The sequence below is a fragment of the Myiozetetes cayanensis genome, unplaced genomic scaffold (genome assembly GCF_022539395.1).
Source record: "Myiozetetes cayanensis isolate MyiCay16 unplaced genomic scaffold, myiCay2020 scf6-25, whole genome shotgun sequence".
NCBI lineage: Eukaryota > Metazoa > Chordata > Aves > Passeriformes > Tyrannidae > Myiozetetes > Myiozetetes cayanensis.
In genome coordinates, this window is record NW_026087853.1 from 8,305,738 (window position 1) to 8,332,986 (window position 27,249).

Sequence of the window (27,249 nt, forward strand, 5' to 3'; positions counted from 1 at the left end):
TGTTATTTCTTTCCCCATGTCTTCTCGAAGACAGCACACGTGTCATCCTGGGGAACGGTCTTTGTTTCAGAGGGTGACTAATGGCTGCTTGGCTAGAAGAGGCACAGGGTGGATTCAGCCTTGAGATCACTGGGGGAAAGAGGTACCATGTGCTTTTGCTGGTGCCTTGAAGGCTCAAGACCCGTTTGTTTAAAGGGCTCTCAAGACGACAGCATGAGTAATGCATTCTTGATCTGTAGCTCGGGCTGTGAGGGGAAGATGACGGTCCATGAGTGCATGACGTGCTTTTGGAGACAAAAGCCACCAGATTTTTGGCCTTGTTCCTTCTAATGAACCCCTGATGACTAATTCCGTGATTGCCTCTTATCTACTCAATGAGCTTCTGTTCATAGCACAGTTCTCTCAGGAAATACGTTTTCCCTGAGTTTTGGAAAATGTATTGTAAAGTTGTGAGCTGCCTCACTGACAGGAAACGATCCCCAGCATTTTGTGCCTTGCTCGGGATAATGGACTTTTATAATTACTTTGCTTTTCCTTAATTTCAGTTCTGGGATTACCCATGACCAGCTTCACCAGGAAGCGCTGTTGGATCTGAGCAACCTGGTCTAGTGGAAGGGGTCCCTGTTCTTGGCAGGTAGGCTGGACCTACCTGATCTTTGGCATCTCTTCCAACCCCAAACATTCTGCAGTTCTGTGATTCTGTAAAAGCCACCGATGGTAGGGATGACACGCTGTGCTCAGCGCTGCAGCCCCATCAGCACTAGTGGTGGTTTTGCTGCATCTAACTTGCCTCTACTTATGCAGTGGAAGCTTGTTTCTATATTCCTGACCCCCACAGAAAATGGTGAGGAGAATATCCCTTCCCTTTTGCAGCAATTTTTTAACCAACTGGAAGACAATTATCACGACTGTGCTCTATGCCTTCCCTGGAAATAATACCTTAGTCCACAGGCAGCAAAACGTTGAAGGCCACTGCTCTGCACTGGCCAATTTAAGCAAAGCTCTCATTCTCTGGGGATGCAGTTTGTGAAATAATTCCTGTTTTCTGGGCCTTCTTCTGATTCTCCACATCTTTCTCCCAGCTGTCATTCACCATCCCCTTCGCAGGGACTGAGTGCAGCCGGGGGATGACTTGGCAAGCTGTGTAACCACCCCTTTCTGCCTTCTGGCTTGCTTTGCTTTTTCTGCACTTCTCACAAAAAAAGAGTTCTGTCTTGCCTGATGCCAATCTCCCCACAGTCCTGGGAACCAAGGCATAATCTTCCATCTCCTAATGAAGCCATGGCTCATTATGGAGCTCAGGCTACTCATGCTGTCAAGCACAATTTCATGCCTGGAGAAACATAAACTATGCCTGGACAGACATCTTGGGACTTAGGTGCTCATCTTTAATCTGCCATTCACTTTTCCTGACTCATTTAACAAGAGGCACAACCTCTGTGCAGCTAGCAGAGAAAGCCTTACACTGACATTTCAAGACTCTCACTTAAGTAGTATCAAGATGGCAAAAATAATACAACAGCCTTTTTTTCAGAGGTTTCTCTGCCTTACATGTTACTTGTTTTCTGGATAACATATTTGAATGACTTGGTATGAATTTACAAATACAAATGCAGAGTGCTACATTGGAAGAGTATTAGAGGCTATTTGCAGTGCTCTGTGTAACAGGCATGAAGGCAGGAAGACAAAGTTGATGTGTTCAGTATGCTCAGGCAGTAGATAGTTATGTGGCTATGTGGGACTAGAGAAAATTCTTGTAGTTTTGTAAAAGTTATCTTAATCCACTTATGCCACACATTAATGTACATCAGTCTTAACCTGCTCCCAATACTGTTTTTTTATTGTAACAGTGGCAGTAAATAGTTTAAATCAATGCTCTGTCAGCCTGACTGATCTCTTGCAACAGGTTTTATAGGAGAGGTGGACCAGTCCCAGTGCTAATGTCATGTCATCATTAGCAGAATTACATAAAATAGTCCTTAAGGGATGGAAATGGACCGTGATACTGAGCAGAGCACTCTATCTGCCCAGTACCAAGAAGATGAAAATGACTGGCTTTGAGGCAGTAAATCCAACCAGGGGAGTTCCTGGAGAAGCATGCAAAATACAGAAGACAAATGTTCACTAAACATCAGTATTTTGGAGAAGTGTGATATATAATCACCAAACTCTCTAAGCCCAAAGCTAATACAACATTACTTTTTAGCCATCCCTGAGATAATAATGCTCTGGCACCTCTTTTCATCCCAGCTGTGTGTGCTGGGTGGTGTCAGGTCACATAGCTCAGCTCATAAAGTGGATGGAATATTGCAATCTGCTTCTCACTGATCATCTTTAATATTTTAACCCAGTTGAGAGCTCATTTCTGAAAGATACCATGACAGGGAGCTAAACATTACAGTGGTGCTGCACCAAAAGACTTTTTTCAGGAATATTTTCACTGATTGGTTAGAGGAGTCTCAGCTCAGGGACAGCCTCCTGGGCATTCATTGCAATGTGTTGGTACTCCTCCTTTTTTGCTTTGAGCGAGCCTGTTTTCCATATCTTCCTTTCAGGAAAGGACAACTTCATAGAGCAAAATTGATGAAATGATGATACCTAAAGGCTGGTCTCAGATGGCAAATGCCAGCTCATGCACCCTGGCTGCAGGCACTGTTCCCTTGCTTTTCGCCACAAACCAGAAACAAGCAGTATTGTGAAACAGCAGAGACCTCTGAAACACAAAAAAATATCTTTCACCACCCACACAATACTGTCAGCTGTGCCAAATCCACAACCCCTCCCCGCCAGAAAAATGCAGTGTTCACCTCTGAGAAGCTGAATCTGGAGAGAGTTTGGTTGTTCCATTTAGTTGGATACTTTTGAGACAGCTTTATTTATCAGAGGATGCATCTGCACGATGTAGCTTGGGTCCTTGGGGGTAAAAGTGAGCTGTGTGCCCTGGAGGGGAAAGTAACTGTGTGCTGGGTTAGGAATGGGTTTGATGGTGTTTTTCTTTGCTGAGAAACAACAAGAGGAGGAGTTAATAGGGTGATAATAATTGAGCTCCTTGGCACTTTCCTACAAGAGCAACATATTTCACATTTAAAAGCCCTGGGAGGCCTTCCTTCTCTTTTTCTTTTTGGAATGTGAGATATGGCGTAATGAACACTGGATGTTTTACAGAAGACAGATGGACAGCAGCAGCTCATTTTGGAAAGCACGCAGTCCTTCCTCTCTCCTTGTTTAGCTGGCTCCAGGATCTGCTCTGCAGCCTAGACCAAGCATCCCCCTTCACTTGGACAGCTGTTGGGGCAGGACAGGGACTGAACCATAGTCTTGTCATAATGGGGTTAAAATGGCTTGCTCAAGAGCAAGCAGCTGGGGAGCAGCAGCCCGGAGGAAGCCGGCTCTGTGCCTGTCACCGGCTTACAGGATGCCAGGCTGCAGGATCTGAGTGTCCCAGGAGAGGCTGTGACAAAAGGCAGGCCACTGTGCCCAGCTTTCCTCCGTGACTCCAGGGTAGCAAATTGCTTTTATTAGAAAACGGAAGCCGAGCTCCATATCTAACCCCAGGGCCAGGCGGCTGGAGCCTGAGGAAAGGCAGCTGCCTTGTGAAGGGTTTGCCAGTCAAGTAATAAGATTGAAAATCCAGTATACATTTAAATAATGCACTTGGGAAAATGTCTGTGCCATGGATGCCTTGTGTTAGGTGCTTGGATGAGAGATGCATATGGGACAGAGGGAAATTTCTGATGCACAAAAACAGTCACTGAGGCTTCAGTGCCTCGGATCCTGCACTCCACTGAAGTTGCAGTTTTAGAAGTCTCAGACTGAGTATTTAAAAGTAGAAATCTTTTTTATCTCTGCCATTTAGTCAATGCTTTTAACAATCAATGTTAATCTCTCAGCACTGATGTCCTTCCCCCCTGCTGGGATGGGGGATGTAGCTCACAGATCCATGAGGGGTGTAATCCAATGTTCCCTGATTGCACCATGACCCCAGGACAGGAAAGGGGAGCTCCAAAGTGTATCTGAGCTCTGCACATCCAATGGGAGATGCAGATGATGTTTTACTTCTCCTTCTCCATAGCAAATACAAAGAGTCACCAAACCGAGGATTTTCAGGAATCATCATGAGCTGTATTGAAGAAAAATGCAGGGCAGAAAATTCCTTCTAGTATTTCCCCCCCTCAAGATGATATTTCCCAGCCATCTTTAGAAGAATACCTCGTCTTGACTGTGGAGACAGCAGGTTTATCTTAGAAAAATTCTCATGGGATGGTTGTGAATAAAAGGTGCACTCTTTATTTCTCATCCATCAGAACAGCTCCCTTGCTGTGTCACCAGCGCCTGCTGCTCACCCAGGCTGAAATTTATACTGGTGCAACTTGAAGCAAAGGAAATGAAAGGTTCACTGCTGATGCTGTAAGCTCTGCTGCAGACAAATTAGTGTTCAAGGCTATGCCATGTCCACATTTATCATATTAATTGATAGATCATAAACATGCCTCTGCAAAGTCTCAGATTAATTCCTGCAGAAGGCAACCTAAGGATAAATTGAATTAAATAAAATTAGATTTGTACATCTCCAGACTGCTGGATATTTTTTTTTTAAGTCTACCCTGCAGATGCTGGACATGATGCTTTGGATCCCTTGTGGTGTTAAACCAGTGGTGTTCCATGCCCATCAATGGGGTGATGCTGCCTTACACCACATGAGGATCAGATCTGTAGCACTATGTCTGTCCACCTCACATTTGGTTTCATACTGCAGTCAGCTTATACCAGATTTGTTAAAATATGTTTAAACATGCAAGACAATGGACTAGAGGCACGGTGACCCTTTTCCTCAGGTCAAGTAGAAGTTGGAGCTTCACTCCACGTGGCACATCTGATCCAGACATGCCTGTCCACACAGAGAGGCTATGATGGCCTGAAGGCAGCCCTTGAGTGAGGAAAATCTGATGAAATGCCTGAAAGGCCTCCTGGGCCATCCTGGAGTGCAGAGGGGTCCATGTGCTACATGTCCCAGCTGTGGGGTTTGACTACCCAAAGTTTTCCTCCTCAGGCAGGTAGTGGTTTGTGGCATCGGGTCACAGCGTCACCGCCTTGCATCATGCCAGCTCGGCCAGCTGGTTCACAGTGGAGGAAATAAGACTTGGGTGCTACCACATCCCTGCCCAAGCTCTGCCCCTCGATTGCTCACAGGCACTAATTACAAAGGAGGCTCTTGCTCTGCTGCTGTATAATTATGCAAAGCACAGTCCAAGCCTTAATATAGCTCTGAGTGAACTGCTTTTGGTTTTCTCTGAAAAGAAATTTAATTTTGGACCAAGCAACAGAGCAGCCTCCCAGCAATAGAATCTGTATGGAACGCAGATGGGTGGACACAGTTCCTGGGCTGGAGCTGCTTCCCAGGAGCTCTTGCAGAAGTTCAGTGTCTCGGTGCCTCTGTTCCCTTTGGGTTCTGAACTCAGGGTAGCAAGTTCAGAAACCTACTCCTTTCTCCATGGCAGTCACAAATTTGGGTTTACAGAGGATCAAGATGGGATAGCAGATTCTGGATCACGTGTAGAGGCAGCGTAGGAGGCGGGAGGATGCTGACTGGTGTTCTGGTTCTGTTTTAGAAGCAGCTTATAACCACCGGAACATCAATTTCAGCGAAGAGTGTGTTGCCCTCTCCTCCACTGGAGCTTTCCAGCACGTGGCAGACTTGCCGAAAAATTGCCGCTCTCCTGGTACGCCCCAGCCCCCTGCGAGCGAGGATGGCCAGGATGTGGTCCTTCCTGAAAAACCAAACACGACCTTGCTCAGACCTGGCAGGCAAAACAAGCCCAAAAGGTAGCAACCAACAACCCTGCAGGAGATGGAGCAAGGACATAGCAAAGTGCCAGGGACCGTCCCCTCACCACGCCGGAGGAGCCACGAGGAGTTGGGTCTCCAGGCTCTGGAGGTACCAAGCCAGTGAACATCAGCTCCTGCCACACTGCACTGGTGGGATAACCTCCTGCTGGCTGGTGCTTCAGGGAATTTCCTCCTCTGTCTCCACACACACATGATGCCCGTTTCAGGTTTTCCTGAGAGGCTGCAGACCTTTTGTTTAATGATTATTTTGAATTGAGTAATGGAAGTGCTAATATTTAGGAAGTTGACAGGCACTAATTAGATTAGAGCTGGGAAGCCAGCTTGGAAACATATCCTGTTCCAGTAATCTCGGTATATACAAATTCCTTAACGTCTCTGAGAGCTCAGGGGAAGAATTAAGAGACCTGAACAGGAAGTAATGCAGGTCCAGCAGGTTCCACCCCGTTTTCCGAACTTGATTGTTAAAAATAGTATTACTCAATAATGGAAAGTCAAAAATTAGATAAATCAAGAGGACAAGCTTTAAAACCTAGCTTGGGTCTGAGCCTAATGATGCAGAAGTACCACAAATTACAACCTTGTAAATGGCTTTTCTGAGTGGAAAATTGTTTTCAAATAGCCATCATTGATGACTAGGCATAATTTCCCTCCCCTATCCTTCCCAGAACAGGCACAGCCTCCTTCATCAGCTTAGTCTGGCCACTGGGATTAAACCTTTTTTTTTTTAAAATAGGTGTGTTCACCTTGGAAATTATTCAGGAACAATATTTTTTTTTATGTGCACGTCTTGAATTTCCCCACACAGATAAGCCTGAAGCATATCTGACTGAATTGAGTTAAATCTAGTTATGAAAAAATTTGACCTGCAGTTATGGGGAAAGGAAAATAGATTTAATGTGATTTTTTTTCTCTCAGTATTTGAGGGTCCACTTCAGTGTTCTGAGCAATTAGTTAAATGTATGGTTTATTTTGATTGTATAAATGTCATCCATCAGAAACTGTGTAACCCAGTACAAAGACTTTTTGGGTTTTTTTTCTGAAGTTACTCTGATGAAATGGAGTTTTCTGCAATCTGTACCACTGATATTCATTCTCAGTTGTTGGTAGAAGAGCTGCAGAAGAGGAGGTAACTTCTGATTAGCAGCTGTTTAGCCATGCAGAGAGCTAGTCACTTTGTTTACTTTTGCAGTAGTTTTAAATTTTTCAGATGCAGCTTTGGAACAGCAAACGGAAAGTATAAAAGAAAGAATATGTAATTTATTCCTAAATTTAATGGTTGTGTTGAGGTCATTTCAGAAGCCACAGCTGATCTCCATCAATGGCTGCCTCACTTTGAGGTCTGAGCCTTGGAAGAGGAAACAAAATATTTGCTTCAAATCAGGAGTCTGCAAATTGGCAAACTGGGCTGATACTGGTGATGCACTGAAATCAGACTGGAGCTTTACTGTGAAACAAAGTTCATTTGGAGCAAAAAAAATAGAATTCAGTGATAGGATGCATGGAAATGGTTCAAAGCTGTGGTAGGGGAGCTCTAGACTTGACATTAGGAAGCGTTTCTTTGCTAGGAGGGGTGTCCAACAGTGGAACAGGCCTTCTAGAGAGGTGTTCTATGTCCCAAGCCTGTCAGTGTTTAAGAGGCATTTGGGTAATGCCCTTAATAGCTTGCATTAACTTTTGGTCAGTCATGAAGTGGTCAGGCAACTGGACTGGATGATCGTAGTAGGTCCCTTCCTAATAGACTGAAATAGTCTGATCTATTCCATTCCATTCCATTCCATTCTAAAATTAAAAGGCTTTGAAGTTAATTTGTGCGCATTATAAGATCCAGCAGACAAGGGGAAAAAAGAGAAAGTATACACTCATAAAGAGAGAAAATTAAGCTGGGATTCCCACTGTTGCTGGCACCCTGACCTCTAACATATGGCCACCAGCAATGAAAAGATGAAGAGCTTGGCCAAGGCACAGGGCAAGCTGGTGCTGTTTGGGATGGAGCCCAACATTTCTGGCATCTGCCATTTCAGGTACCTGATATCTGGATAATTCTGACACAGCTTCTTGACATACGCCTTGATCTTGTCCTTCTCCTTCTCCCTAATGATCTTGGCAATGTGGTGTATGGCGGGAATGAGCCAGTTGGAGTCAGAGCCCTGTGGATGAAGAGGCACATGGATTTCAGGGGGGAAAGCAGCACCTGCTAGATGCCTTTTTCCCTACAGTGCAGAGCTGGGTGTGAGGCAGGACTGCTGAGGCAGAGCAGGCTGCCTTGGGCAGGCAGCAAGCTGCCAACAAGGAGTTCCCCTGAGGTCGGACTCTGCTCTTCCTGGTGCTCATGAGCATCCCAGGGAGTCAGATCCTGTTCAGGGCATTGTGGCTGTGGTCCAGCACACCAGCAGATGCCAGACTTTCCCTCCTGCTGCCTAATAGTTTCATGTGCCTTATCTCTGAGAGGGGATTTGGTGTCCTGGATGCCTGACTTTCTGCAAAATGCAATGAATTCAACTTTGGCTTCCCTGAAAATCACAGACTGATGTTCCTGTGAGAGACTGAAATGTTAAAGTTAATGACTCAAATAATCAGCCATTTTCAAAACTGGCAGGGGCTTTGCTGAGGCCAGGTTTGCACCCAGCTTTTGGGTGTGTGGCGGCAAAACCTCTGATCTGTGTAAGAACAGCCCAGGTGCAGAGCATGTGATTACCCACCACTGGAGAGTAACCCTGACAAACCAACCTTTGTTTAGCAACAAGGTGGGTTTTGAGCCAGATAAGGAAAAAGCCGACAAGAAGCAGATCCTGCGAGGTGGAATAGCTTCTTTTATCATGCCAATTTCCTTCTTTACAGAGCTGGTTCATGTGTAAAACTCCCCTTTCATGGGGAGGTATTGGGACATTCACAGGTATCCCTTCTGATAAGGCATAACTGGATCAACTATAAAGGTGTGAGAAAGAGCAGTCATGTTTTAGAAGGGGTCATGAACCAGCAAAGACCCCGAAGCATCTCCAGACTCATTTCTGGGGCCTTCCAACAGAAGACTGCATATTATCCACAGTGTTATATCAGACAGTGTGAAACTCCTGCCCACTGCCATCCCCGACTGGGAGGGGCATTCCCATCTGAACCCATTAAACTCATTGCAGGCTTCCTCCACCCCCCAAAGGATCAAGACTGTTACCATCATTTCAACCAACAGACATCTAAATTGTGACAATCAAGCCTTGTCACTGGATCCATGGGTGGTGATATCTTTCCTTCCCACTATCTACTCTCATGCTTTCTTTCCCTTTCTTCCTTTCCTTTGCATATTTTCTTAAGTGATATTTTTATACCTTAATATTGTTATATTACTATAGATAATAACCAAAATGGCTACATCCCTACTTTCCATTGCAATCAAATTGTTCTAAAATAAACCTACCATATATATATATTTATAAACACTGGTCATTCAGTGTTGTTTCACTCTAATCTGCCCCCAGGGATCTATTAACAAGAATCTCAGTTACCTCACCTTCAGGGATGGGTTGTAACGCTGGCCTAGCCACAAAACACGCAAAGCTGCCACTGGAAGCCCACACCATGAACCCGCAGTAACAACCTCGCTTGATTTCTTTTAAGGACTTCTATACTTCTTGAGGCTTGGCCTCCTCAGAAGCTTGCCACATTGGTCTCTGGGAAGCCAAGTGGGAATACTGTACCTCTGGGATGGGCCAGGAGAGAACTCACATACCTGATCAATGAGCATATTATGAAAGATTGCGGCTTCCAGGTCCATCTTTTTGCTCACTTCTTGCCGTGTCTCCCTGTTCATTCTCCATCTGTGTTTGATGACCTGTGTGATGTATTCCTTCACCACGTATCTGTGAACTTCACGTAGAAGCTCCTGGATAAAAAAAAAACAAACTTCATGGTTTTTCTGTGGTTCCCATACAAGGCCAAGGCAGTGAAAGAGGGCAGGGAAAGCTCTTAGGTCTTTAGCAACACAGAGCGCATAGAGGAGGTACATGAAGGCAACACACCATCAGCACATGCTGCCCAGGCCAGCCCTGATGAAAGGAGTCAGTGGCTTACAGTCCCTTGCTCTGACACAGAGCAGTGGCTGCACCCAAGGGAATGCCATGGAAATGCTCCTCACCCTGAAATAGCCCACAATTTTGGTTGGTAGTTTGACTTCTCAGTATCAAAGGGGAATATTTAGGATTGTTTTAAAAGTCACTTTTGATGGTGCTTGCAGATTTTAAATATAGAACAGTTGTCACCTACCCCTTTATTTCACAACTGCATAGATGTGAAAGGAGCATATAAGCCTGCAACTCAAGGAACTGCAGTGCTCAGCAGCAATTGTCACCAAAGCTTTTTGTTCCTCTTTAAACAAAATCAGTTTCTGTATTTGAACGACAGGAAGGAAAGTTGTTCTCTAATTCACATGTGGAAATATGGTAATATTTGAACTCCTTTGCATCTGCAGTTCCCACAGTTATAAACAGCAGCCACTGCTGTAGAGGAGCCTGCAGGTCTGACCACAGCCTGAAAATGACATTGTGAACCCCCCCAGCATCACTGTGTGGGTCAGTGGCCTACCTTCCCTGTGGGCTCCCTCATGTGCTGCAGGTGCTTGGAGAACTGTGAGACTGCTGATGCCAGTGAATCTGGCCTTCCTGTATCCAAAATCCAGTCCTTTGTCAGGATTTTCTTCAGGAATGGCTGAAAAAAGACCAACTCACTGATGGCACTGGTAACATTCAGACTAGCTGATGCTGTAACCGAAGGCACTCAGCTGTACACCTGATGGCTTGAAATGAAAATCACAGAGCACTGATGGCACACCCCCTCTGCATGAAGACACACCCAGAGCACAGAGCAGAGTGAGTTTCTCTGTCCTCCCCATGGAATTCAGACCCATGTCTCCCCTTCCTGTGTAGGCACACCAGTGCAGAGAGGAGAAGCATCACTGCCTGAGCAGGAGATTTTTCGGCATTAAAGGTTTACTTGAGATACCTCATTTCCTTTCTCTGCACCACCTTCTGATCCACCAGATCTATTTCTTTGGGTAAATGAATTTGTATCCCTACACATAGGGGAAGATACAGATGTGAATTTTAATCACAGGAAATTCAGGCATGACTATAACAGGCTGTGGTGTGCAGCCATGTATGTTAGTGTTAGTGGGTTTGCAACAGCTATGGAAATGACAGGTCACTTGGTAGTGAATCTGTTGGAAATTAGCCCAGTAATCCATCACCCCTACAGCCTTATCCACAAGGAAATCAAGCTCCTCATGCCCACAGCCCTTTGAGGAGGCTGTCTGTACTCCTGCAGACCTGCATGAAATCTCACTGGGATCGTCCTTCTGCTCTTTGGTCTAATGTGGTGGGAGGGGAACAGCAGCTGGGAACATCTCCAGCTTGATGCCTCATGGTCAGTGATGACATGGGAATTATGGCACTGTCTCACATCAGTCCTGGGTTCAAAGTACTCTGACCAAGTGTCCTCAGTTGGTTATTGTCCTTGCTGGTTCCCTAGACTTAATGTGCCTTCACATAGAAATACAGCAATATCTGCTAAAGGCTTCTGGAAGAAACTCCCCTAAGGGCAAAATGCAAAATATCCCTTCTCCGGCACATCCCCTCTATACTTTTCTCCTCTTAGCTCTCAGAATCTCTGGCTTTAGAGTACTGGCAATCTCCTTCCCAATTATTTTCCCCTCCTTGTGCTCTCCTGCTATTCTCCCAGTGTGATGAATCATAGAATCATAGAATCAACCAGGTTGGAAAAGACCTCTGAGACCACCAAGTCCAACCCTTGATCCAACACTGCTGTGGTTACTTGACCATAGCACTAAGTACCACAAGAGCTGTTTAGAAATGCTTTGCCTCGGCCTCTCTCAGTTCTCACATTTTGGGTCTCTTGCTCAATGCCTTGGCTTGACTCCCTTCCTTGCTGCCACTTAGGATCCAAGACAAGATCTACAGTCACTGGAAAGTCCCCTTGGCCAGGCAGGGTTGGCTTAGGTTGCATCAGTTCCATGACTGCCTTGGTTTATGAAAGTTATGTTTGGGGACTTAAAAAGTGAATTAGGCTGAGTGAAAAGGGATGTGACCAAAGGCTCAATTTCCCCCATCTCTTGCATTATATCAGCCAGAGCTAGTGGACCCCAGAAAGTCCCATCTACAACACCAAGGAAGCAAAAATTTCATTGCAGCACATTGCACGGCATTTTAGACCTCAACACAAGCAGAGCTTTAGCATCCTCATGCTGGAAAAATCAGCCTTTCTTCACCATGGGAACAGCCTGGAAAAATCACCTCTATCAGAATTAATTCTGTCCTGTCTGAAGAAGTTGCTTACAGAGCATGATGTCAGATCAACAGTTCAGTAAGAATAAATCGAAGTCCTGAGAAATCCAAACACTTTGGTAGAAGAAAAAATGTTTCATTGGTGGTGTTCAGCTGACTTCCCCAGTGTTTCTCTATGGGTAAGGTTTTTCCCCACTGCTTTGCCTGAGATATTGGAAGTCACTAATTACCTTTTTTTTTTTTTTTTTTTTTTTTGACTGATTGTTGTAAACAGCTAGACAAAGGTATCCTTGCTCATAGCAAAAAACTCACAGGATGCTGGAAGTGCTGATTGGGGTTAAGAAGGATTTCTACAGGAGTGTTGGGCTTGGTGCATTTTGGAGGGACCATAATGTCATGCACTGCAAAATGGGGTCTAGTTGGTGAGACAAGGGAAGGACAATGGCCCTCAGCTTCTGCAGTCGTCCTGCACATACCCCTTACATCGAGGAAATAACATGGCCAAGAGCCTCTTACCTGTGCTTTTATTTTTAATTTGGTTAGAAAAATATTTGTGAAGTTTCTTGTCAGAGCTGCCAAAATCTTCTGCAGTTCCTCAGTGTTGACTTGAAACTCTGTTTCTAACCCTGACCTAGAGAGAGAGAGAGAGAGAGAACACCAGTGAGTTAACATTAAAAAGTAAACTATTACAGTGCCCTAAGCATTTTATCTGGATTGGCATGTTGGATATTATGTTTAAATAAACTCGTGCTTGTAGTACTTCCTCTTGGAAACACTTTATGGGTCAAAGTAATGGCTCCTTTTGCACAATCCTATGCACTGAAAATGAGTCACAGCTGTGACTGTGCTTAAAAACCCCACAGATTTCCTTATCAGGTGGGATGGTGCAGCCATGCGGAGCAGTTGCATAGGCTGGTTGCTCTTTCACTTGAGCAACACCTCTGCTGAATGGTCTCCAAGTACCTGGGAGAGCACTGAGAGGCCATGGGTGAAGAAAAAAGTAAATAATAAAGCCAGAGAAGGGAAAGCTGCTGACCCTGTTTCCCCCAGAGCCCATCTGAGTCACTCCACGCAATGCCTATCAGCAGCAGCTAGGATGGTGACTATGTTTATGGAAACCTGTGAAATTTCCTAAGGCCAGTGCATACTTCTGCAAGGTTTCATCCCATGAGGAAGAAAACACCTTCTGAGAGGTTAATGGAATCCTGAGTGTGTGTGTGGGCTTTGGGGGCATTGTGAACTCCTGTCTTTCTTCTTACTTTCCATCCCTGTCCCACTGTAACACGCTTTGGAGGTGTGGGGACTGGGGCAACTGAAGAAGCAGCACCACAAATAAAAGGCAGCACCAGTGGTGCCTAAGCTTCCCTGGATGTGCTACATCCACTGCTGTGACCACAGAGAGCAGCAGGTTCCTGCCACTACCCAGTAGATACTTTATATGTCTGAGGTTGCCCAGGTAGGACTATAAAGCACTCAACAGCATCCCTGTCATGCCAGGCTGGAGCTCAGGGCTGTAACTCCAGCTGAAGTCTGGGACCAGCATCCAAAAAATCATGCTGTTAGGTCATCTAGTTCTGCCCAGCAACTCATCACCCCAGGCTGATGAATATTTAGCTTGACTCGGGAATAAATTCAGCGGAGCCAGCCGGCCACCCAAACGCTGCCAGCCTGGGGCTGGCGTCTCCATTCACCCCTTCGCCAGTCTCCAGCAGGGAAAGGGAGAGCAATTTTCCGCAGGGTCAGGAGGAGGCAGTGAAAGCCAGCTCCTCGGCGAGGTTAGCATTGCTGGAGAGACCGTGCCATCTAGAGACTTCCCGATGGTAGTGCTCGCTGCGGCTGGAGCCGTCGGCTCCTGCGAGACACCGAACACGAAATCGCCTCCGTCCCCTCAGTAATATTCGGCATATAGCAACCCCGCTGGAGGCAGCGCCAGGCAGCAAACACCGGCTGGAGATCACAACCCAAGCTTTTTGGTGGTCAGAGCCCACACGTTATTCCTGTGTTGTTTTGCTGGGTTCGCCTCTGAACCACCACATCTGCATGCAAGAGATGACTCCCGATGCTGAAGAGCCCCCGGGCCTCGGTGGGCCACGTCCCTGCACGACTGCAGACCGTCCCCCTGGGGCAGGTGTATGAACAGCACCAATTTTCCGTGGAACTGGCACTGGGGGGCTGTGGCAGCTGTGTGAGTGGCTGCACAGTGGGATGTGCAAGGTCATCTTGTGCCACAGCACTGGGCTGAGGCACCAGACCCTGGGACATGCACTCACTGGCACCATACTACTTATGGGGAGAGTGATGGATCTCTGATAGCCAGCACTGATGATACTTGTTCATCAGAGACCCTTTTCAACACATGGCTTGAAAGAAGTAATTCATGCAAAGCCCTGGAATTTCAGCTGCCAGCAGCAATGGCAGGGGTTTATTTTCAGGTTGAGTGCTTCCACAGAGTTTCCTCCAGCCCGGTGCCAAAGGCAGCCTTGAGACCGTGTTTCTGGGTTTATACTGCTAACCTCCAGGATAAAACATGGCAAAACCCTCCTCTGAGACTGAAAATGAGTTTAAAACTTTCATGCAAGCACTGCATCTGTTCGTGTTTCTGTCTATTCACGCTTGTGACTTCTACCTGCAACCCTTGTGGAAAATTCCCCTGTGAGGTTAGAAGGGCTGGAGACCGAGCACCCAGCGGGGCACCCCAAGGAGACCTTGGTCTTTCCTTCGCAGATGCTGTTACCCTCACAGACCCCAAAAACATGTCATCTGAGCTCAGAGGGAGTGGACTTACATTAGTTCGTGGAAGCTGTTGATGTAGGCAACAACATAGGCTGCAAAGACGGGGCTGTCCTGGGCAGTGCTCCACGCCATGAACTCCTTCTCAAACCTGTAGGAAGAGACACTCAGGTAACACTTAATGGTGGGGGGACTGAGGATGGCTCATCTTCTGTGTACATGGTGATTTCAGGAGACACCCCTGGCTGTCCCAACCTGTCCCCTCTGTATGCAGACATGTTTTTTCCAGCTGTCACAACGTGTGTGTGCATTGAAGGAAAATAGATGGCAGATAATTACAGGTTTAGGATGTGCTTGCCTGAGCAGATACGGAGAACTTCTGGAGAGATGCCAGGGATGTGGGCAGGCCAACTCTGACTTTTCCTCATGCTGAGGGTTTAATTGCAGCTGTGGTACTCAGGCTTGTAAGTCTGGGCCTTCATTTCGTTGGCTTTTGGGACAATATATTATGTACCCTCTTAAGCACAACACAGGCAAATGATTTACCTGAGGGCTGATTCTACAACAGAAGGTGAATAGGAACAGGGCAGCACATCTACCTTTTCCTCCCCATAACCTCAGTGTCAGGTAGCTTTTTTTTTTGTGTGTGTAGCACAGGTTTTATGGGTTCACAGCTGTTTTACAGCCAGGTCCATGCTGATGGCAGGAGGCTGTGTGCTCAGAAAGGCTTTGTCTGATGGTCCCATTCTTTGTCAGGGTAAAGGAACCTGCCCAAGCTGGCCTCAGGCCCTTGTATCTCAGGTTTGTTTCAGTAAAAGCTTAAGTTTCAGTGGTCCTTTAATCTGAGAGCTGTTGCTGCCCTGGTTTGCACTGTACAGCATTTAAAAAAAAAAGAAGAAAAAACCCAATTAAAAAAATAAAAGGAAAATATAAAAGAAAAATAACTAAAAAAGAGAACAAAGAAGAAGAAAAGAAGAACAAATTAAAAAAAAAAAGAAATAAAAGAGAAAAATAAGAAATGAGGGAAAGAAAAAGCCAGAACATCACTGCTGTGTTTCTCTTCAAAAACCTAGGCAGATTTCAAAGTCAAACAGCTGGTCTGAGCTACCCTGCTCACTAAGGGCGTGGGAGACAAGTGTAGATCACTGGGCTACTGGAGATAAGGGTTTAGAAGGAAAAGCGTTGCCTTTACCGCAGTTTGGACCCCTGCCATGCCCCAGGTTCACGATGCGAGAAAGCAGCGCTCAGGTTCCCCACCCATGCTCCTGCATTAGCAAACACCACGCTCGGTGCCTGCCGGAGGTGGGAAACTTCAAAGGTTAATGCAAAATTATTTTTAGTCTTGCTCACAGTTGATTCACCAAACAGCCCTTCTCCTCCGCAGATCGCTGCTCCGGCAAACATCCATGAGCGTCCCAAACCCAGCCCTGACAGAGGGGTCGGAGAACGTGTCACCGTGCTGGGACCCTCTGCGAGCCTAAAACCTCCCGTGGAGCATTCCCAAAGCATGTTGCAGCAGGTAAGATCTGAGGTCATAACATGGAGACTACCAAGGAAAAAACCACTATTTCAGTAGTCTCCCTTGGACCCTGGGTAAATTTCAAAGAGACTCAGAAGGCAGCCCAGCTGTACATTTTGCCCAGGTGTAGCAGAGAGGGTCTCACCATCCATTTTTATGCCCAGAGACATGGGAGGTCAGAGAAAACCCTCTCAGCAGGACTCACCCCAGGATACCTAGATGATGTTTTGGGCAAACTGGCTTTGGATCTGAGAGGTCCATAACTGCTGCTTGCTCACGGCTGAAGCTGCAAGTGACCACCATCCAATGCACAAAGGTCCTAGATGGATGTGGTCACAGTGGTACCACCCCTTTCCAGACAGCAGCTCCTTCCTGGAGCTCTGGCATTAGATTCTGGGACTTGCAAGCGTCCTATCTGAGACTGTTTATGACTCCCTCCAGGTTGTTTTCCAGCTTGCTTGTTATTTGGCTCACTGTAATCTTTAATTCTCCCAAGAGCAGGCCTATGCCTGCTTGATGCCAGTGTCTGGTCTAGTGCACAGACCTTTTCCCTGTGTTTTTACCAGTGTGAGACTCAATTGAAAAGAAAGTACTGCCAGGAGTGGTGATGACCTTGGTATGAATTCAAGCAGCTCTGTCATGCACAGCTCAAGCATTTTTGTTTCCAGGCTTCTGCTGATAGTTCCAGATAACTTCATGTACTCCCCAATGATCTAAAAAAGGGCACAAAAAACCTCCAGTGAATGGGACAAGCATGGGTCAAACATCCTTCCCAAGGATCTCATGCAGCTTTGGTTAGTAAGGATGGCTCGCCTAGCCAAGGGGAAAACAGCCAACTTGTTGCCAGGAGATTTTCATTATTCTCATAATGCAAAATGGGCCAAGAAGCACCAATTGATTTGTGATATAATCATTTATCCCTAATAGCCTCATGTCCTTTTGCTGTCCGAGTGTGAGTTAGAGGAGGTGTTGGCTGGAACTCCAGCCTGCCCCAGTGTCATCCTCCTCTTTTGGGGGTTTTGTGGGAGGGATCAATTGGCAACCAAAGCCCAAGGGAAGCTGAGCAGTTCCCATGCTAACACCATGATAAGGACAAGCTCCATCCCTAGAGGCCAACACAGGTCCCAGGAGCAATACCAGGGCAGCACAGAGGGTCAGAGGCACCATCCTGAAACCTTGTTTGCACTGGAACTCCTCCTGGATTCCCATTCCCACAATCCTGGCTGCACCTTCAGAGTGAGGCATGTTGTAGTCCCATTCTCCTGCTTCCTGAGTCCTCCCATCTATCTGCTAATCCAATTCAGACCTGCCTTCCCCAAGATCACATAATGTGTAATATTCCTTTATGGAAAAATAGTCACGTCAGCAGGCAAAACTCTTTGATTTTCTTTCTCTCTCCCTCTCTTTTTTGTTAGTATTGTTTAATTGAAATGACTCAACCAATTGAGTGAGTAGAATGAATCCAAACCCCTCCTGGATTTATTACCCTGTAGTCCCTAAAGCTAGTAGGAGCTTTTGTTTTTTGTACTATTTAAACTGGAGTGGCTGTTACTGCCTACGGCCTTTCCACAGCTTCCACAGCCCCGGGACAAAGTTGCTTTTTAAGCCAAGGGTTTTTTTTTCTAACAAACCTTTTCTTTCCATTTTTTTTTCCCTTTCTCTTTCTTCTTTCTAATCAAAGAGGTTTAGGGACTTTAAAATCAGTTGCCTATTATGTTGCTGACACAATTGACAGCAGGTTTAATTTGCAGCTAGAAGGCAAGCGGGAGAGCCAGAAGTTGTAATAAATGGCATTTTCTGCTCTAATGTATTCTGCCAGTGCGTGACTTACATAAATTACCGCAGGAGGCGGTACCTCCACCCCAGAAGGTAACGATCCAGTTTCCCTGGAGCCACAGAGCCCCCTCCCCTCCACATTACCCCAGCTAATTAAATACCGCTTGAATATCAAAGGAGAGCGAGGCGTGGTAGTGGTTTTCCTTCACTTCTGAATGAACTTCCTTCTCCCACTTCTCTGTGACCTCTAGTCTCAGGATGTTTCCAAAACAACTTTTGATTTGCTCCTAAATGTTAAACGTAGGAAGGAAACATGCAGCTCAGGATAAGGAAGCAAACATGAGTACAGAGGCTCACTGCGTTTTGCTCCATCGTCATGTGTGTAAGGTTCACGTGTGCAGCATGGAAAGGCAAGCAGAGTCACAGGTGTTGTTCCAGTCCTGTCAGTCTAAACAGGATCTCAGGAGAAATCAGGAGCTGTGCTGCGTGTGGGCAAGGTACTTTCATATCAAAGGAGAGTCATTCTCCTGGCAGGAAATAGTATGTCTGCTGTTTGCTTGATTACAAAGTCCTCCAGCACATGGAATGCACCAGGTCAGGATTAAAGATCAAACCAGTCCTCTCCAGCGACACAGCCACTCAAGTAAGCAGCAACACTGTTCAGTCCTGGCTGAAAACCAACCTTGTTGCTGGTGAAACACTGATCTTTCACCAGCATGGTGGAGCAATACTGATTTCATTCAGCTGGGCACTGTGAGCTCACATTGAGCAGTGCCCTGTTTCAGAAATGGTTTGCAAGAAAGGTGCCAGCAAGGGTGCCAGCAAGGACTGCAGAAAAACAACTGCAGAAGGGGCTTCCTCAGAGGACATGAACCATGCTGGTGTCTTCTGGTGGGGATGCCAAAAGTTCTCTGCCTGTAGCAAACTTTGGATGTGCTGGAGGAGATCCCACACAGTGACAGTAGCAGCTAAAATGGCTTTACACCTGGCATTGCAATGCATTCAATCTGATGAAGCCCAGCTACAACCTTTCATTAAGCCTCTGTCACATTGTGTGGGTCTGGTACAGTCCCTTTGACTCTGCTTGGGTCTCTGAGTTGGTGTTCAGGACCTTTTTGCCTTTGATTAAAGGCCATTCTGTGTGGTGCTGGCAGGACTCAGCACCTGGTGGGGCTAGAAACCACAATGCAGTTGTCCAAGACCTCTACCTGGGAGACTGGGGCTCCTGTACCTTCCCGGGGTGGGGCATGTGGGCACTAGGTCAAAGCTCTCACCTTTGCAGAAGCAATGTAGTCGGTTTTCAGTTTATCCCAGTCAGCTGGTGTTAACAGCAGGGACAGGTTTTCTGTTTTAACCTCTGGTTTGAGATCAGGGTGGCCCAGAAGGAGCTCACTGTAAAGATTCAAATGAACAAATTATGTTTCCTCAGAGTGTGAATAAACCGATGGAATATTCATGCAGCATGAGCTACGTAATTATTAAGCCATGAGAAATATAGTTAAAGCTTAAATTGTGATGCTTGTTTTCAAGATTTAACAAGAAAATCTTTCCTTGCTATTCACAATCCTAAATTATTCAAACCCAAAATGATGTAACGTTCCAGCCCACCTCAGAAATCATGAGACTTCTGAGTTGTTTGGACATGAAAAGTGCTATGAGAATTTACTTTTTAAAATAAACAACCTGAAGCTGATTCATTCGACTATGAGCTTGCAAAATGCCTTTCAGGGTAATTCCTGTAGTAGCGTGTTGCTTTGTCTCTAGCCGATCCCCCTGGCTCCTCTCCGGTGTCACATCACGGCTCATTATCAGCCTGTTATTTTTCTCTCTAGGAGCCCCTGGTGGTCCAGTGGTAAAGGCGCCGCGCTATCACCGCGGAGACCCGGGTTCGATTCCCGGTCAGGGCCACTCCCGGGCAGGTGGGGCTCGTTAGCCCTTAAAGGCAACCCACCTACGTCCTAAGGACCTCGCTGCCACCGTCCAAGCTCGCTTGGCCCCGGCAGATGAACCTTAGGATTAAAGGGTAGGCTCAGTTCCGCGCACACTGTGTCTCACCTAAAAAAAAAATCCAATGCGCAGGCTGGAAGGTGTAAAAACCTTCCCCGGATCTTCGCTCGCGAAGATGGGCCATTATTTATTATTATTTTTCTCTCTGCATTATCCCCAGAAAGGCAAGGTGGCAGAGCAGGACCTGCTCTGTGCAGGGCAGCCCCTGGAAGGCACTCCCGTGCCTGGGATACGGGCCATACTCCCCCGTGGATGGAAGCGGTGGGTGGATGAGCAGCTACGGAGTCTGACTCCAAAGTGTGCTCAGCTGACACAGGACTTCACCATTACCACTCACTTTCCTCTGGACTGACACGTACTCAGACCAGCTGATTAGCCTGGAAGCAGGGAGAGGGATAGAGTGCCCGTGTTTCTCTCTCTAGGGCAAGAAACATGTCATTAGCCTGTACAATTGAATGTGCTGCTCTTGCAATCTGCAACGGATCGTGGAGGCACTGAATCTCGCAGGGTGACGAAGGTGAAAATCGGAAAGAATAAAGTATTTATGCACTTGATGAAGGTAGGGCATAAGTTACAAGCAGTCACCCTGTTATCAGGGAACACGGCTGCGATGTCCTACACACAGCCTGCTCATTTGCTCAGTCAGAAAGGGTTCCCACTGCCAAACCAGCGCTGCACCCACAGCCAGGTTTGGATCCAAGTGAGGATTGTACTGTACAAGGTCAGCCTGGTGCAGAGCGACTGCTCAGCAGAAAATAAGCTCAGCTTGCTGATAGTGTCCTGCAGTCAATGGTTCTGTGGTCATGGTTCAGATTTCCCAGAGAGGTACATCTGCACATATGGAGCATTGCACAGCCCACTGCTGCCAGAGTCTGCCGCTCATTCAAAAGGGCATCACAGATCTAAATACAGACTCTCCACCACAACTGAAAGGACTGTCTCAAATGTATACTTGAGGAGCTTATTACCCACTCTTTTTTTTTTTTTTCATTAATTTGAATTGTAACATCAGTAGTGAGTTTCAGTCAGACAATTTCTTCTCTTTTTGGAATGGGTACCAAGCAGCAATGAAATTAAACCAAATTAAATTTAAAAAGCCCAAACCATCAAGGTGATTGCAAACAGTGCCCCAAACAGCTGCAACCTCTTAATAAGATTTTTCACAGCTAAGTTAGATAAATATGGGGGGGCACTTTTCTTTCATGCAGAAGCTGGCTGCTGAAGTTTGTTTCTTTGCCCTCTCTCATGCAATGCTGGGGTGCAGTAAAGTTCCCAGGGTCTGGGGACATGCAGGAATTTCCTTCCAGATGAGATCAGCAGGACCTGATGATGCTGAGGGGTTTACACACATCATCATAGTCACCACACTGCAATGGGGTTTTAGGAGTAACTGGACAAGTTCACAGAAGGTATCTGTTGAGGGCTGTTCAAAACAAAGACTACCTGCAGTGCAAGTGTTTCTTACCCAGAAGCTATCTCAGACTAGGGGTGCTCTGGGAAACCATGTGCTGCTGCTTGCCCTGCTCCACCACTGCCCCCTCCCTGATCATTTTTGCCCACTGTTTGACTTAGTGCTGATACTCCTGCCTCTTTGTTGTTTTGGGTTTTTGTTTTGTTTTGTTTTTTTTTTGTTTTTTTTTTGTTTTTGTTTTTGTTTTTGTTTTTTTTTTTGTGTGTGTGTGGTTTTTTGTGTTTTTTGTTTGTTTGTTTTTTGTTGTTGTTATTGTTTTTTGAGGGCTGCCAATTGCTTTGCATTTGTCCCTTCCTTGGGCATTTGGTTCAGGCCATTCCTGTAGACCAGCTACTGGGACAGACACAAGTTTGCTTTGACACGTCTTTCACATGCTTATTTCAAGACCATCTCCTGTGAATGTTGCTTCTCATCTCCTTCCAACCTCACTGTGTATCTTTGTTGGGTTTTAGTCTGGGAGCTCTTTGGGGCTGGGCTGCGGTGATGGGCTGTGGTCTAGGGCAGGAAATAACTGAGGACATTGACATTAATGCATGGACCTTCTGCGAGTGCCTGTCTAAGATGTCTTCACTGGCTGTACAAGCAACACAGTTTTTATAGCTTTTACAAAAAATTGCTGCCTGTACCACCATACACCCAGGGTGCCCTGAGGATGGCGTTTATGATGTCCCTACAGCTCCTAGAATATTTTAGTCACCCTGAATTGCAAGGAGCCTTAAGAGGTTCTAAAAACCTCTCGTTTAACTAGCAGACATGTCTGAGACAGAGCTTTTGTTTTCATGTGGATAAAAATTCCACTTGATGATGTCTTGGCACCTCCTCAAAAGAACTCTGACCCCATGCATGGGGGTTAACGTGGCCCATTGCCAAATGCATCACAGTTTTAATTAAACAGGAAAAAGACCTCCCCCACAGGTCCCTCCCTGTGCCTGGAAAAGTCACTGAGCAGCTGCTGAATCCAACAAAATATCTGCAGAAGCTGCGAGGAGGCGCTTCCTGCCACGTGGGAACAGCAAGTGGGAGAGGGAGGGGGAAAGGGGGTGGGGTCGATCTTCAAAAACCAGCAAGTGCTCCATCCACAAACCCTTGTCCCCACCCATTAACACATTTGCTATCTGGCTCCGCTGTAGAGGTCACTGTGTCTCTCTTGCTCACTTGGAAAACTAAGAGTAGCTTGGTGCTTTTGGAGTACCCCACAGCCCTGCCGCTCTTCTGAGGAGGCAGAGAAAATGTGACAAGCACAGCAGCTTACCTGTGGTAGGTGTTGGCCACCCAGTTGAGCAAGGTGTAGAGCTCACTGAAATCCAGTAGTCCCTGGCAGAGATGTTGCAAATGTGAGGCAATGGCCTTATGAAAAGCCTCCACATATGTGTCACACACCTGGTACTCCTCAGGATAGCACTTTTTTACTGATAACTTGATTTTCAGTAAATCTTCCCTCAGGAGTTTCTGGAGGAAACTTAAGTGGAGATCAAGCCAAGAACTATCTTCTTCTTTTGATGCCATGGGTGCCTTCAGGACTCTTTTTTTAGCACTCTCGTTGATTGCTTCTCTCCACATCTCCCTCCACTTTCTGGGCCTGCCAAGCAAGTCTGACCCAGGACTTACAGCTTTGTCTGTGTTGGGATGAGCTGCTTCTTCACGGGCAATTAAAGTCACCATGGAGGTCAGCATGGTATCCTCTACAGTGGAAGCTTCCAGTGTGCCCTCCACTATGGACTGGATAGTGTTTGTGATGGAGTTATAAAGCAAATCCACATCCTTGGATTTCCTTACAAGCTCCTGAGGGTTATCATTGTATTTCTCAGCATCTCGTTCAGAAATAGTCTCATCTTCCAATAACTTGATACTTGCAAATGCTTCCAAGAGTTGTCTTTTCTGAATAAGTTCATTGATTTCCATTACTGCAGAAAGGGAGGGGAAAGGGTTGGAACAAAGCAGGTGTTAGGCTATTGACAGGTAGGTAACAGGACAAAATGTCCAACAGGGAGGCTTGCAGGGGGCTGCTCTGAGTAGTCAGGTCCCAGCAGTACCCCTGAGACTGACCCCCTCAACCTCTCCAGCTCATGTTTGACACAGGAGAGGAAAACAGTGGGAATGCAATCACTGCAAATTGAGCCACGTCTCTAAACTGTCAGTTACAGAGGTCGGAAATATCCAAAAAGCCAATGATAGCCCTGCAGGAGAACCTCAAGCAATGGCTACTGAGGCTGCAGAGCAGGATACTTGGGGCTCAGGCAGCATAAGCCACCTCTGTCTCTGCCTCTCTGTTTGCGTGGAGATGAAATCCAGCAGGATTTCCTTTAGCATGGATGTCCTTGTTTCCTCCATACCAGTGTGCTCAGCTCTGCTCCTGACACATTTTTTTGAACATTCCTTGTTTCGATGTAACCTTGGGCAAATCCCAGGCTTCTCTCCTGCTTTGATTTTGTGCATTATCAAGGCTTCCTAAAATACATCCTCAACTCATGTCACAGCTAAACTAGCTCCTGCATTTTTGAGGCTGAACAAAATGTGGAGATAGTTTCTGGTGATTCCATAATGAGATCTCTCTTCTTGAGATGTAGGGACTGAGACACCAAGACAGAGACTGACCCATGTGGGACTGGCCACCCTTTGCAGCCTGTGCCAATCACAGCAACTGGCTTCTTGACACAGGTAAGATGTCTCTTACCTGTTCCAGACATTTAGATGTTCCGTGAATGCTTGTGGTCCTCAGCCTTCCCTCTGTCAAAAAGAGGGACTTCTGGAGGACCAGAAGACACCACTTCTTAGCTCTGCAGTTACTGCAACCTGCAATAACCTTTTGGCCGGGAAGTGAAGAGATTCTTTGAGATGGTGGTCCTGGGGTCCCAAAATAAAGACTGAAACACCAACTATGCCAGCTATGTGAAATTCACCCTGCTGGGGTGGTTCAGGGTTGGATGACTTGGCTGTTCCCCTCCTGTATATAAACCTACAGTCAGATGCCAAGCGTTGCCTTGCACCAGTGACGTTTCTTTCTCAAGCAGGCCAGCACTGCCATTCCTGACTGCTCTGGGGAGGTGTGTGCATTGGAGGGACATCCAAACCTGTAGGTTTGGGATGCTCCTGGTGCTCAGGTCTCATGTGGGTTTTCCCCACTTCCTTTGCTTTTGGCACTCACTACCAGTACTGGCCAGTGTTGGCTGGGGAGAAAGTCACCAAATACTGCTACCCCCAAAGTGGCTGAGGTCTACTGAGTTTCACATTTATTTTACAAAGCCTTGCTCATGCAAGAACCACTGCCTATTTGCCAATAAGACAAGAAGTATTTGCCACGTGTTGAGGAGATCCAGGAGCACTGTTAGCTTTTGAGAGACCTTGGGAAGCTCTCACCATCTCCAGCACTATAACAGATGCTCTGAACAGGAGATGCCACTGTGATACTGGGCAAGAAGGGAAAGGGTCTTACTTAGGCATGTGTGACCACTACTCCTGGGACATACACATATTAAATGATAAGGAAAAACTGGAGACTACTCAAAGAAGATATGAAAGACTGGTTCATAGCCCGTAATTTTTGTCCTTGGGCTTGTCTGCACACAGGTTTTATACCATATGTACTAAATTATCTGTGTAGCATAAGAATATCTGTATAAATACAGAAATATGCCCAATATCCCAGCTATTGATACATCGTAGAACACATAGATCTTTGAGTGCCTATATGATGCTACAGTTGCTTCTGCACCCAGAAGGGAAGGAGATTGTACCAATTAACTTAGTCTCTTCTGGACAAGTTAATATAAAACCCATGTTTACACAAATGATTGCAGCGAGAGACTAGAGTAACACATTCTGGTTTGTTTATCAAAGTGAGAAAACACCATTTAATCACCATCTAGGATAATTATTCAGGGAGGTGATGTTGGGTGCTAAATGGATCTTTAATTTAGCAATACAAGATCAGCCAGCTGGTGGTTGAAGGAAGACAATTGAAAGGCAATTAACTATTATGCAGCTTAATGGTGCACATGGTGGAGTCTCCATCACTTGCCATACTTATCTCAGGATGGGATGTGTTTCTGACAGAGCTGTTCTAGTCCAGGCCAAACATGGAGCAGAGAATGGGCATTATTTGTGCAATTCTTCAGCTGGTTTATTGCAGGAGATGAAAAACCTTATGACAACATTTCCTATTGCTCCTCATCTATGATCCTTTGAGATCAGACTAGCAAAGTTCATGAGAGGGGTTAAAACCAGCTTACCAAATTCACAATGTATCAGTGTGAAGCAGTAAATAACTTTATGATGAGGTAGAGCACATTACAGCAGTGAGACAATGCCAGTCCATCTATCTGATCCCTGTGGCACCCTATCCAGAAGACCAAGAATTTCTGTCTAGAGATTTAGCCTAAGGAAAGGTCAAACCACATCAACCGACCCCAGTCTGTCTTCGGGTGGATGCATTTTAGTACCTCTGCCTTGAGAAGATGGAGTAAAGTGGTGCTCAAACCACGATCAAAGTCATTCCAGTCTGCCCACGCCTGGGGAAAGGTGAGAGTTATGCTAAAGCTAGTTATTGTAATTAGACCAAGACCTATCTGCATAATGCTGACAAAACACATGAGAGTAACCAGCCAGAGGAAGACAAACAACAAATACTTGCAGCGCTGCTCTTGTGAGAAGGACAGGCGGAAGGTCGGTGTAAGAGAGCAAAGTATCTGTGGAAGTGTCTTTGCAAGGCAGTCTCTAAGATTAGGAACCAAAGCAGAGCTGCCAAGCCAGATCACAGCCAAACTATCTTTATTGTCCATCAAGGCCTTGCACCAACCTATAGAGCACAGCCAGGGGACCATCAATCTGAGAGCTGAAGAGCAGAAATTGTCCAGAAGGGCAATGCAGGCAATAGTGGGGGAATAGTCCACACTGCACTTCTAGGTATTGTCAGACCAGCAGTTCCCAAACTGTGGTCAGCAGATTGGTGACTGATATGTATGAAGGGCGATATGTCCACTGACAGGTTGATGGGTAGGTTGCTGATACGATTGAAATAGTGCAGTGGTGGCTACAGAGCAGCATGTTCAGTGACAGCAGGTGACATGCCCACCCCGGGCCAGGTAACAACTGAGTCCATGCAAGGGGTGCAGTTGTCTCTCCCTTGTAATGGGATACCTTGTTCTTTAGCACCTCTGTTTGGCCCAACACTTGCACACTGTAAATTAATGTAACCTTCAAGGTTACATTTATCCTGCCAAGCAAATAACACTGGTGGTTTTGCTTCTTACCTGAAAGAGGTTTTCCTTGAATGGGCTCTTCTCCTTCATTTTCACCAGTCTCCTCCACACCATTACAGATCGTGGGTTTGTTCTCCTCACAGCTCCTGAATGATCGCAAAAGTCTTTTTCCTTTCCAAGTGCCAGTATCTTCCTTCCCACTCTCTTTGTTCTGGACTTTGTTTTGGTTTCCGGATGCTTAACCTTCTAATACTTCTTTCAAAGAACCCACTGTCCCTGCTGTGTGAAGTTGGGCTGCTCAGTTCAGAAATAACCTCCATCTTTTCCTCCCTGGCACTGCTCGTCGGAGAGGCTGGTTCTGAGGTCACGCTCCTTGGGTCTAACTCCATATTTCTATTTTTCTTGTCTTTC

At 46.2% G+C, this 27,249-nt stretch overlaps 1 protein-coding gene across 1 annotated transcript; it reads right to left on the reverse strand.

The window, feature by feature from the left end:
* Positions 1-1,290: 1,290 nt before the first annotated feature.
* EXOC3L4 (exocyst complex component 3 like 4) lies at positions 1,291-27,249 on the reverse strand. The gene is given in 12 exon segments (XM_050336475.1): positions 1,291-5,768; positions 7,873-7,994; positions 9,572-9,724; positions 10,423-10,545; positions 12,654-12,768; positions 14,923-15,018; positions 16,999-17,099; positions 18,324-18,449; positions 19,437-19,554; positions 22,893-23,544; positions 26,890-27,052; positions 27,054-27,249. Coding segments are annotated over 12 exon segments (2,106 nt in total). The 5' UTR covers positions 27,228-27,249; the 3' UTR covers positions 1,291-5,605.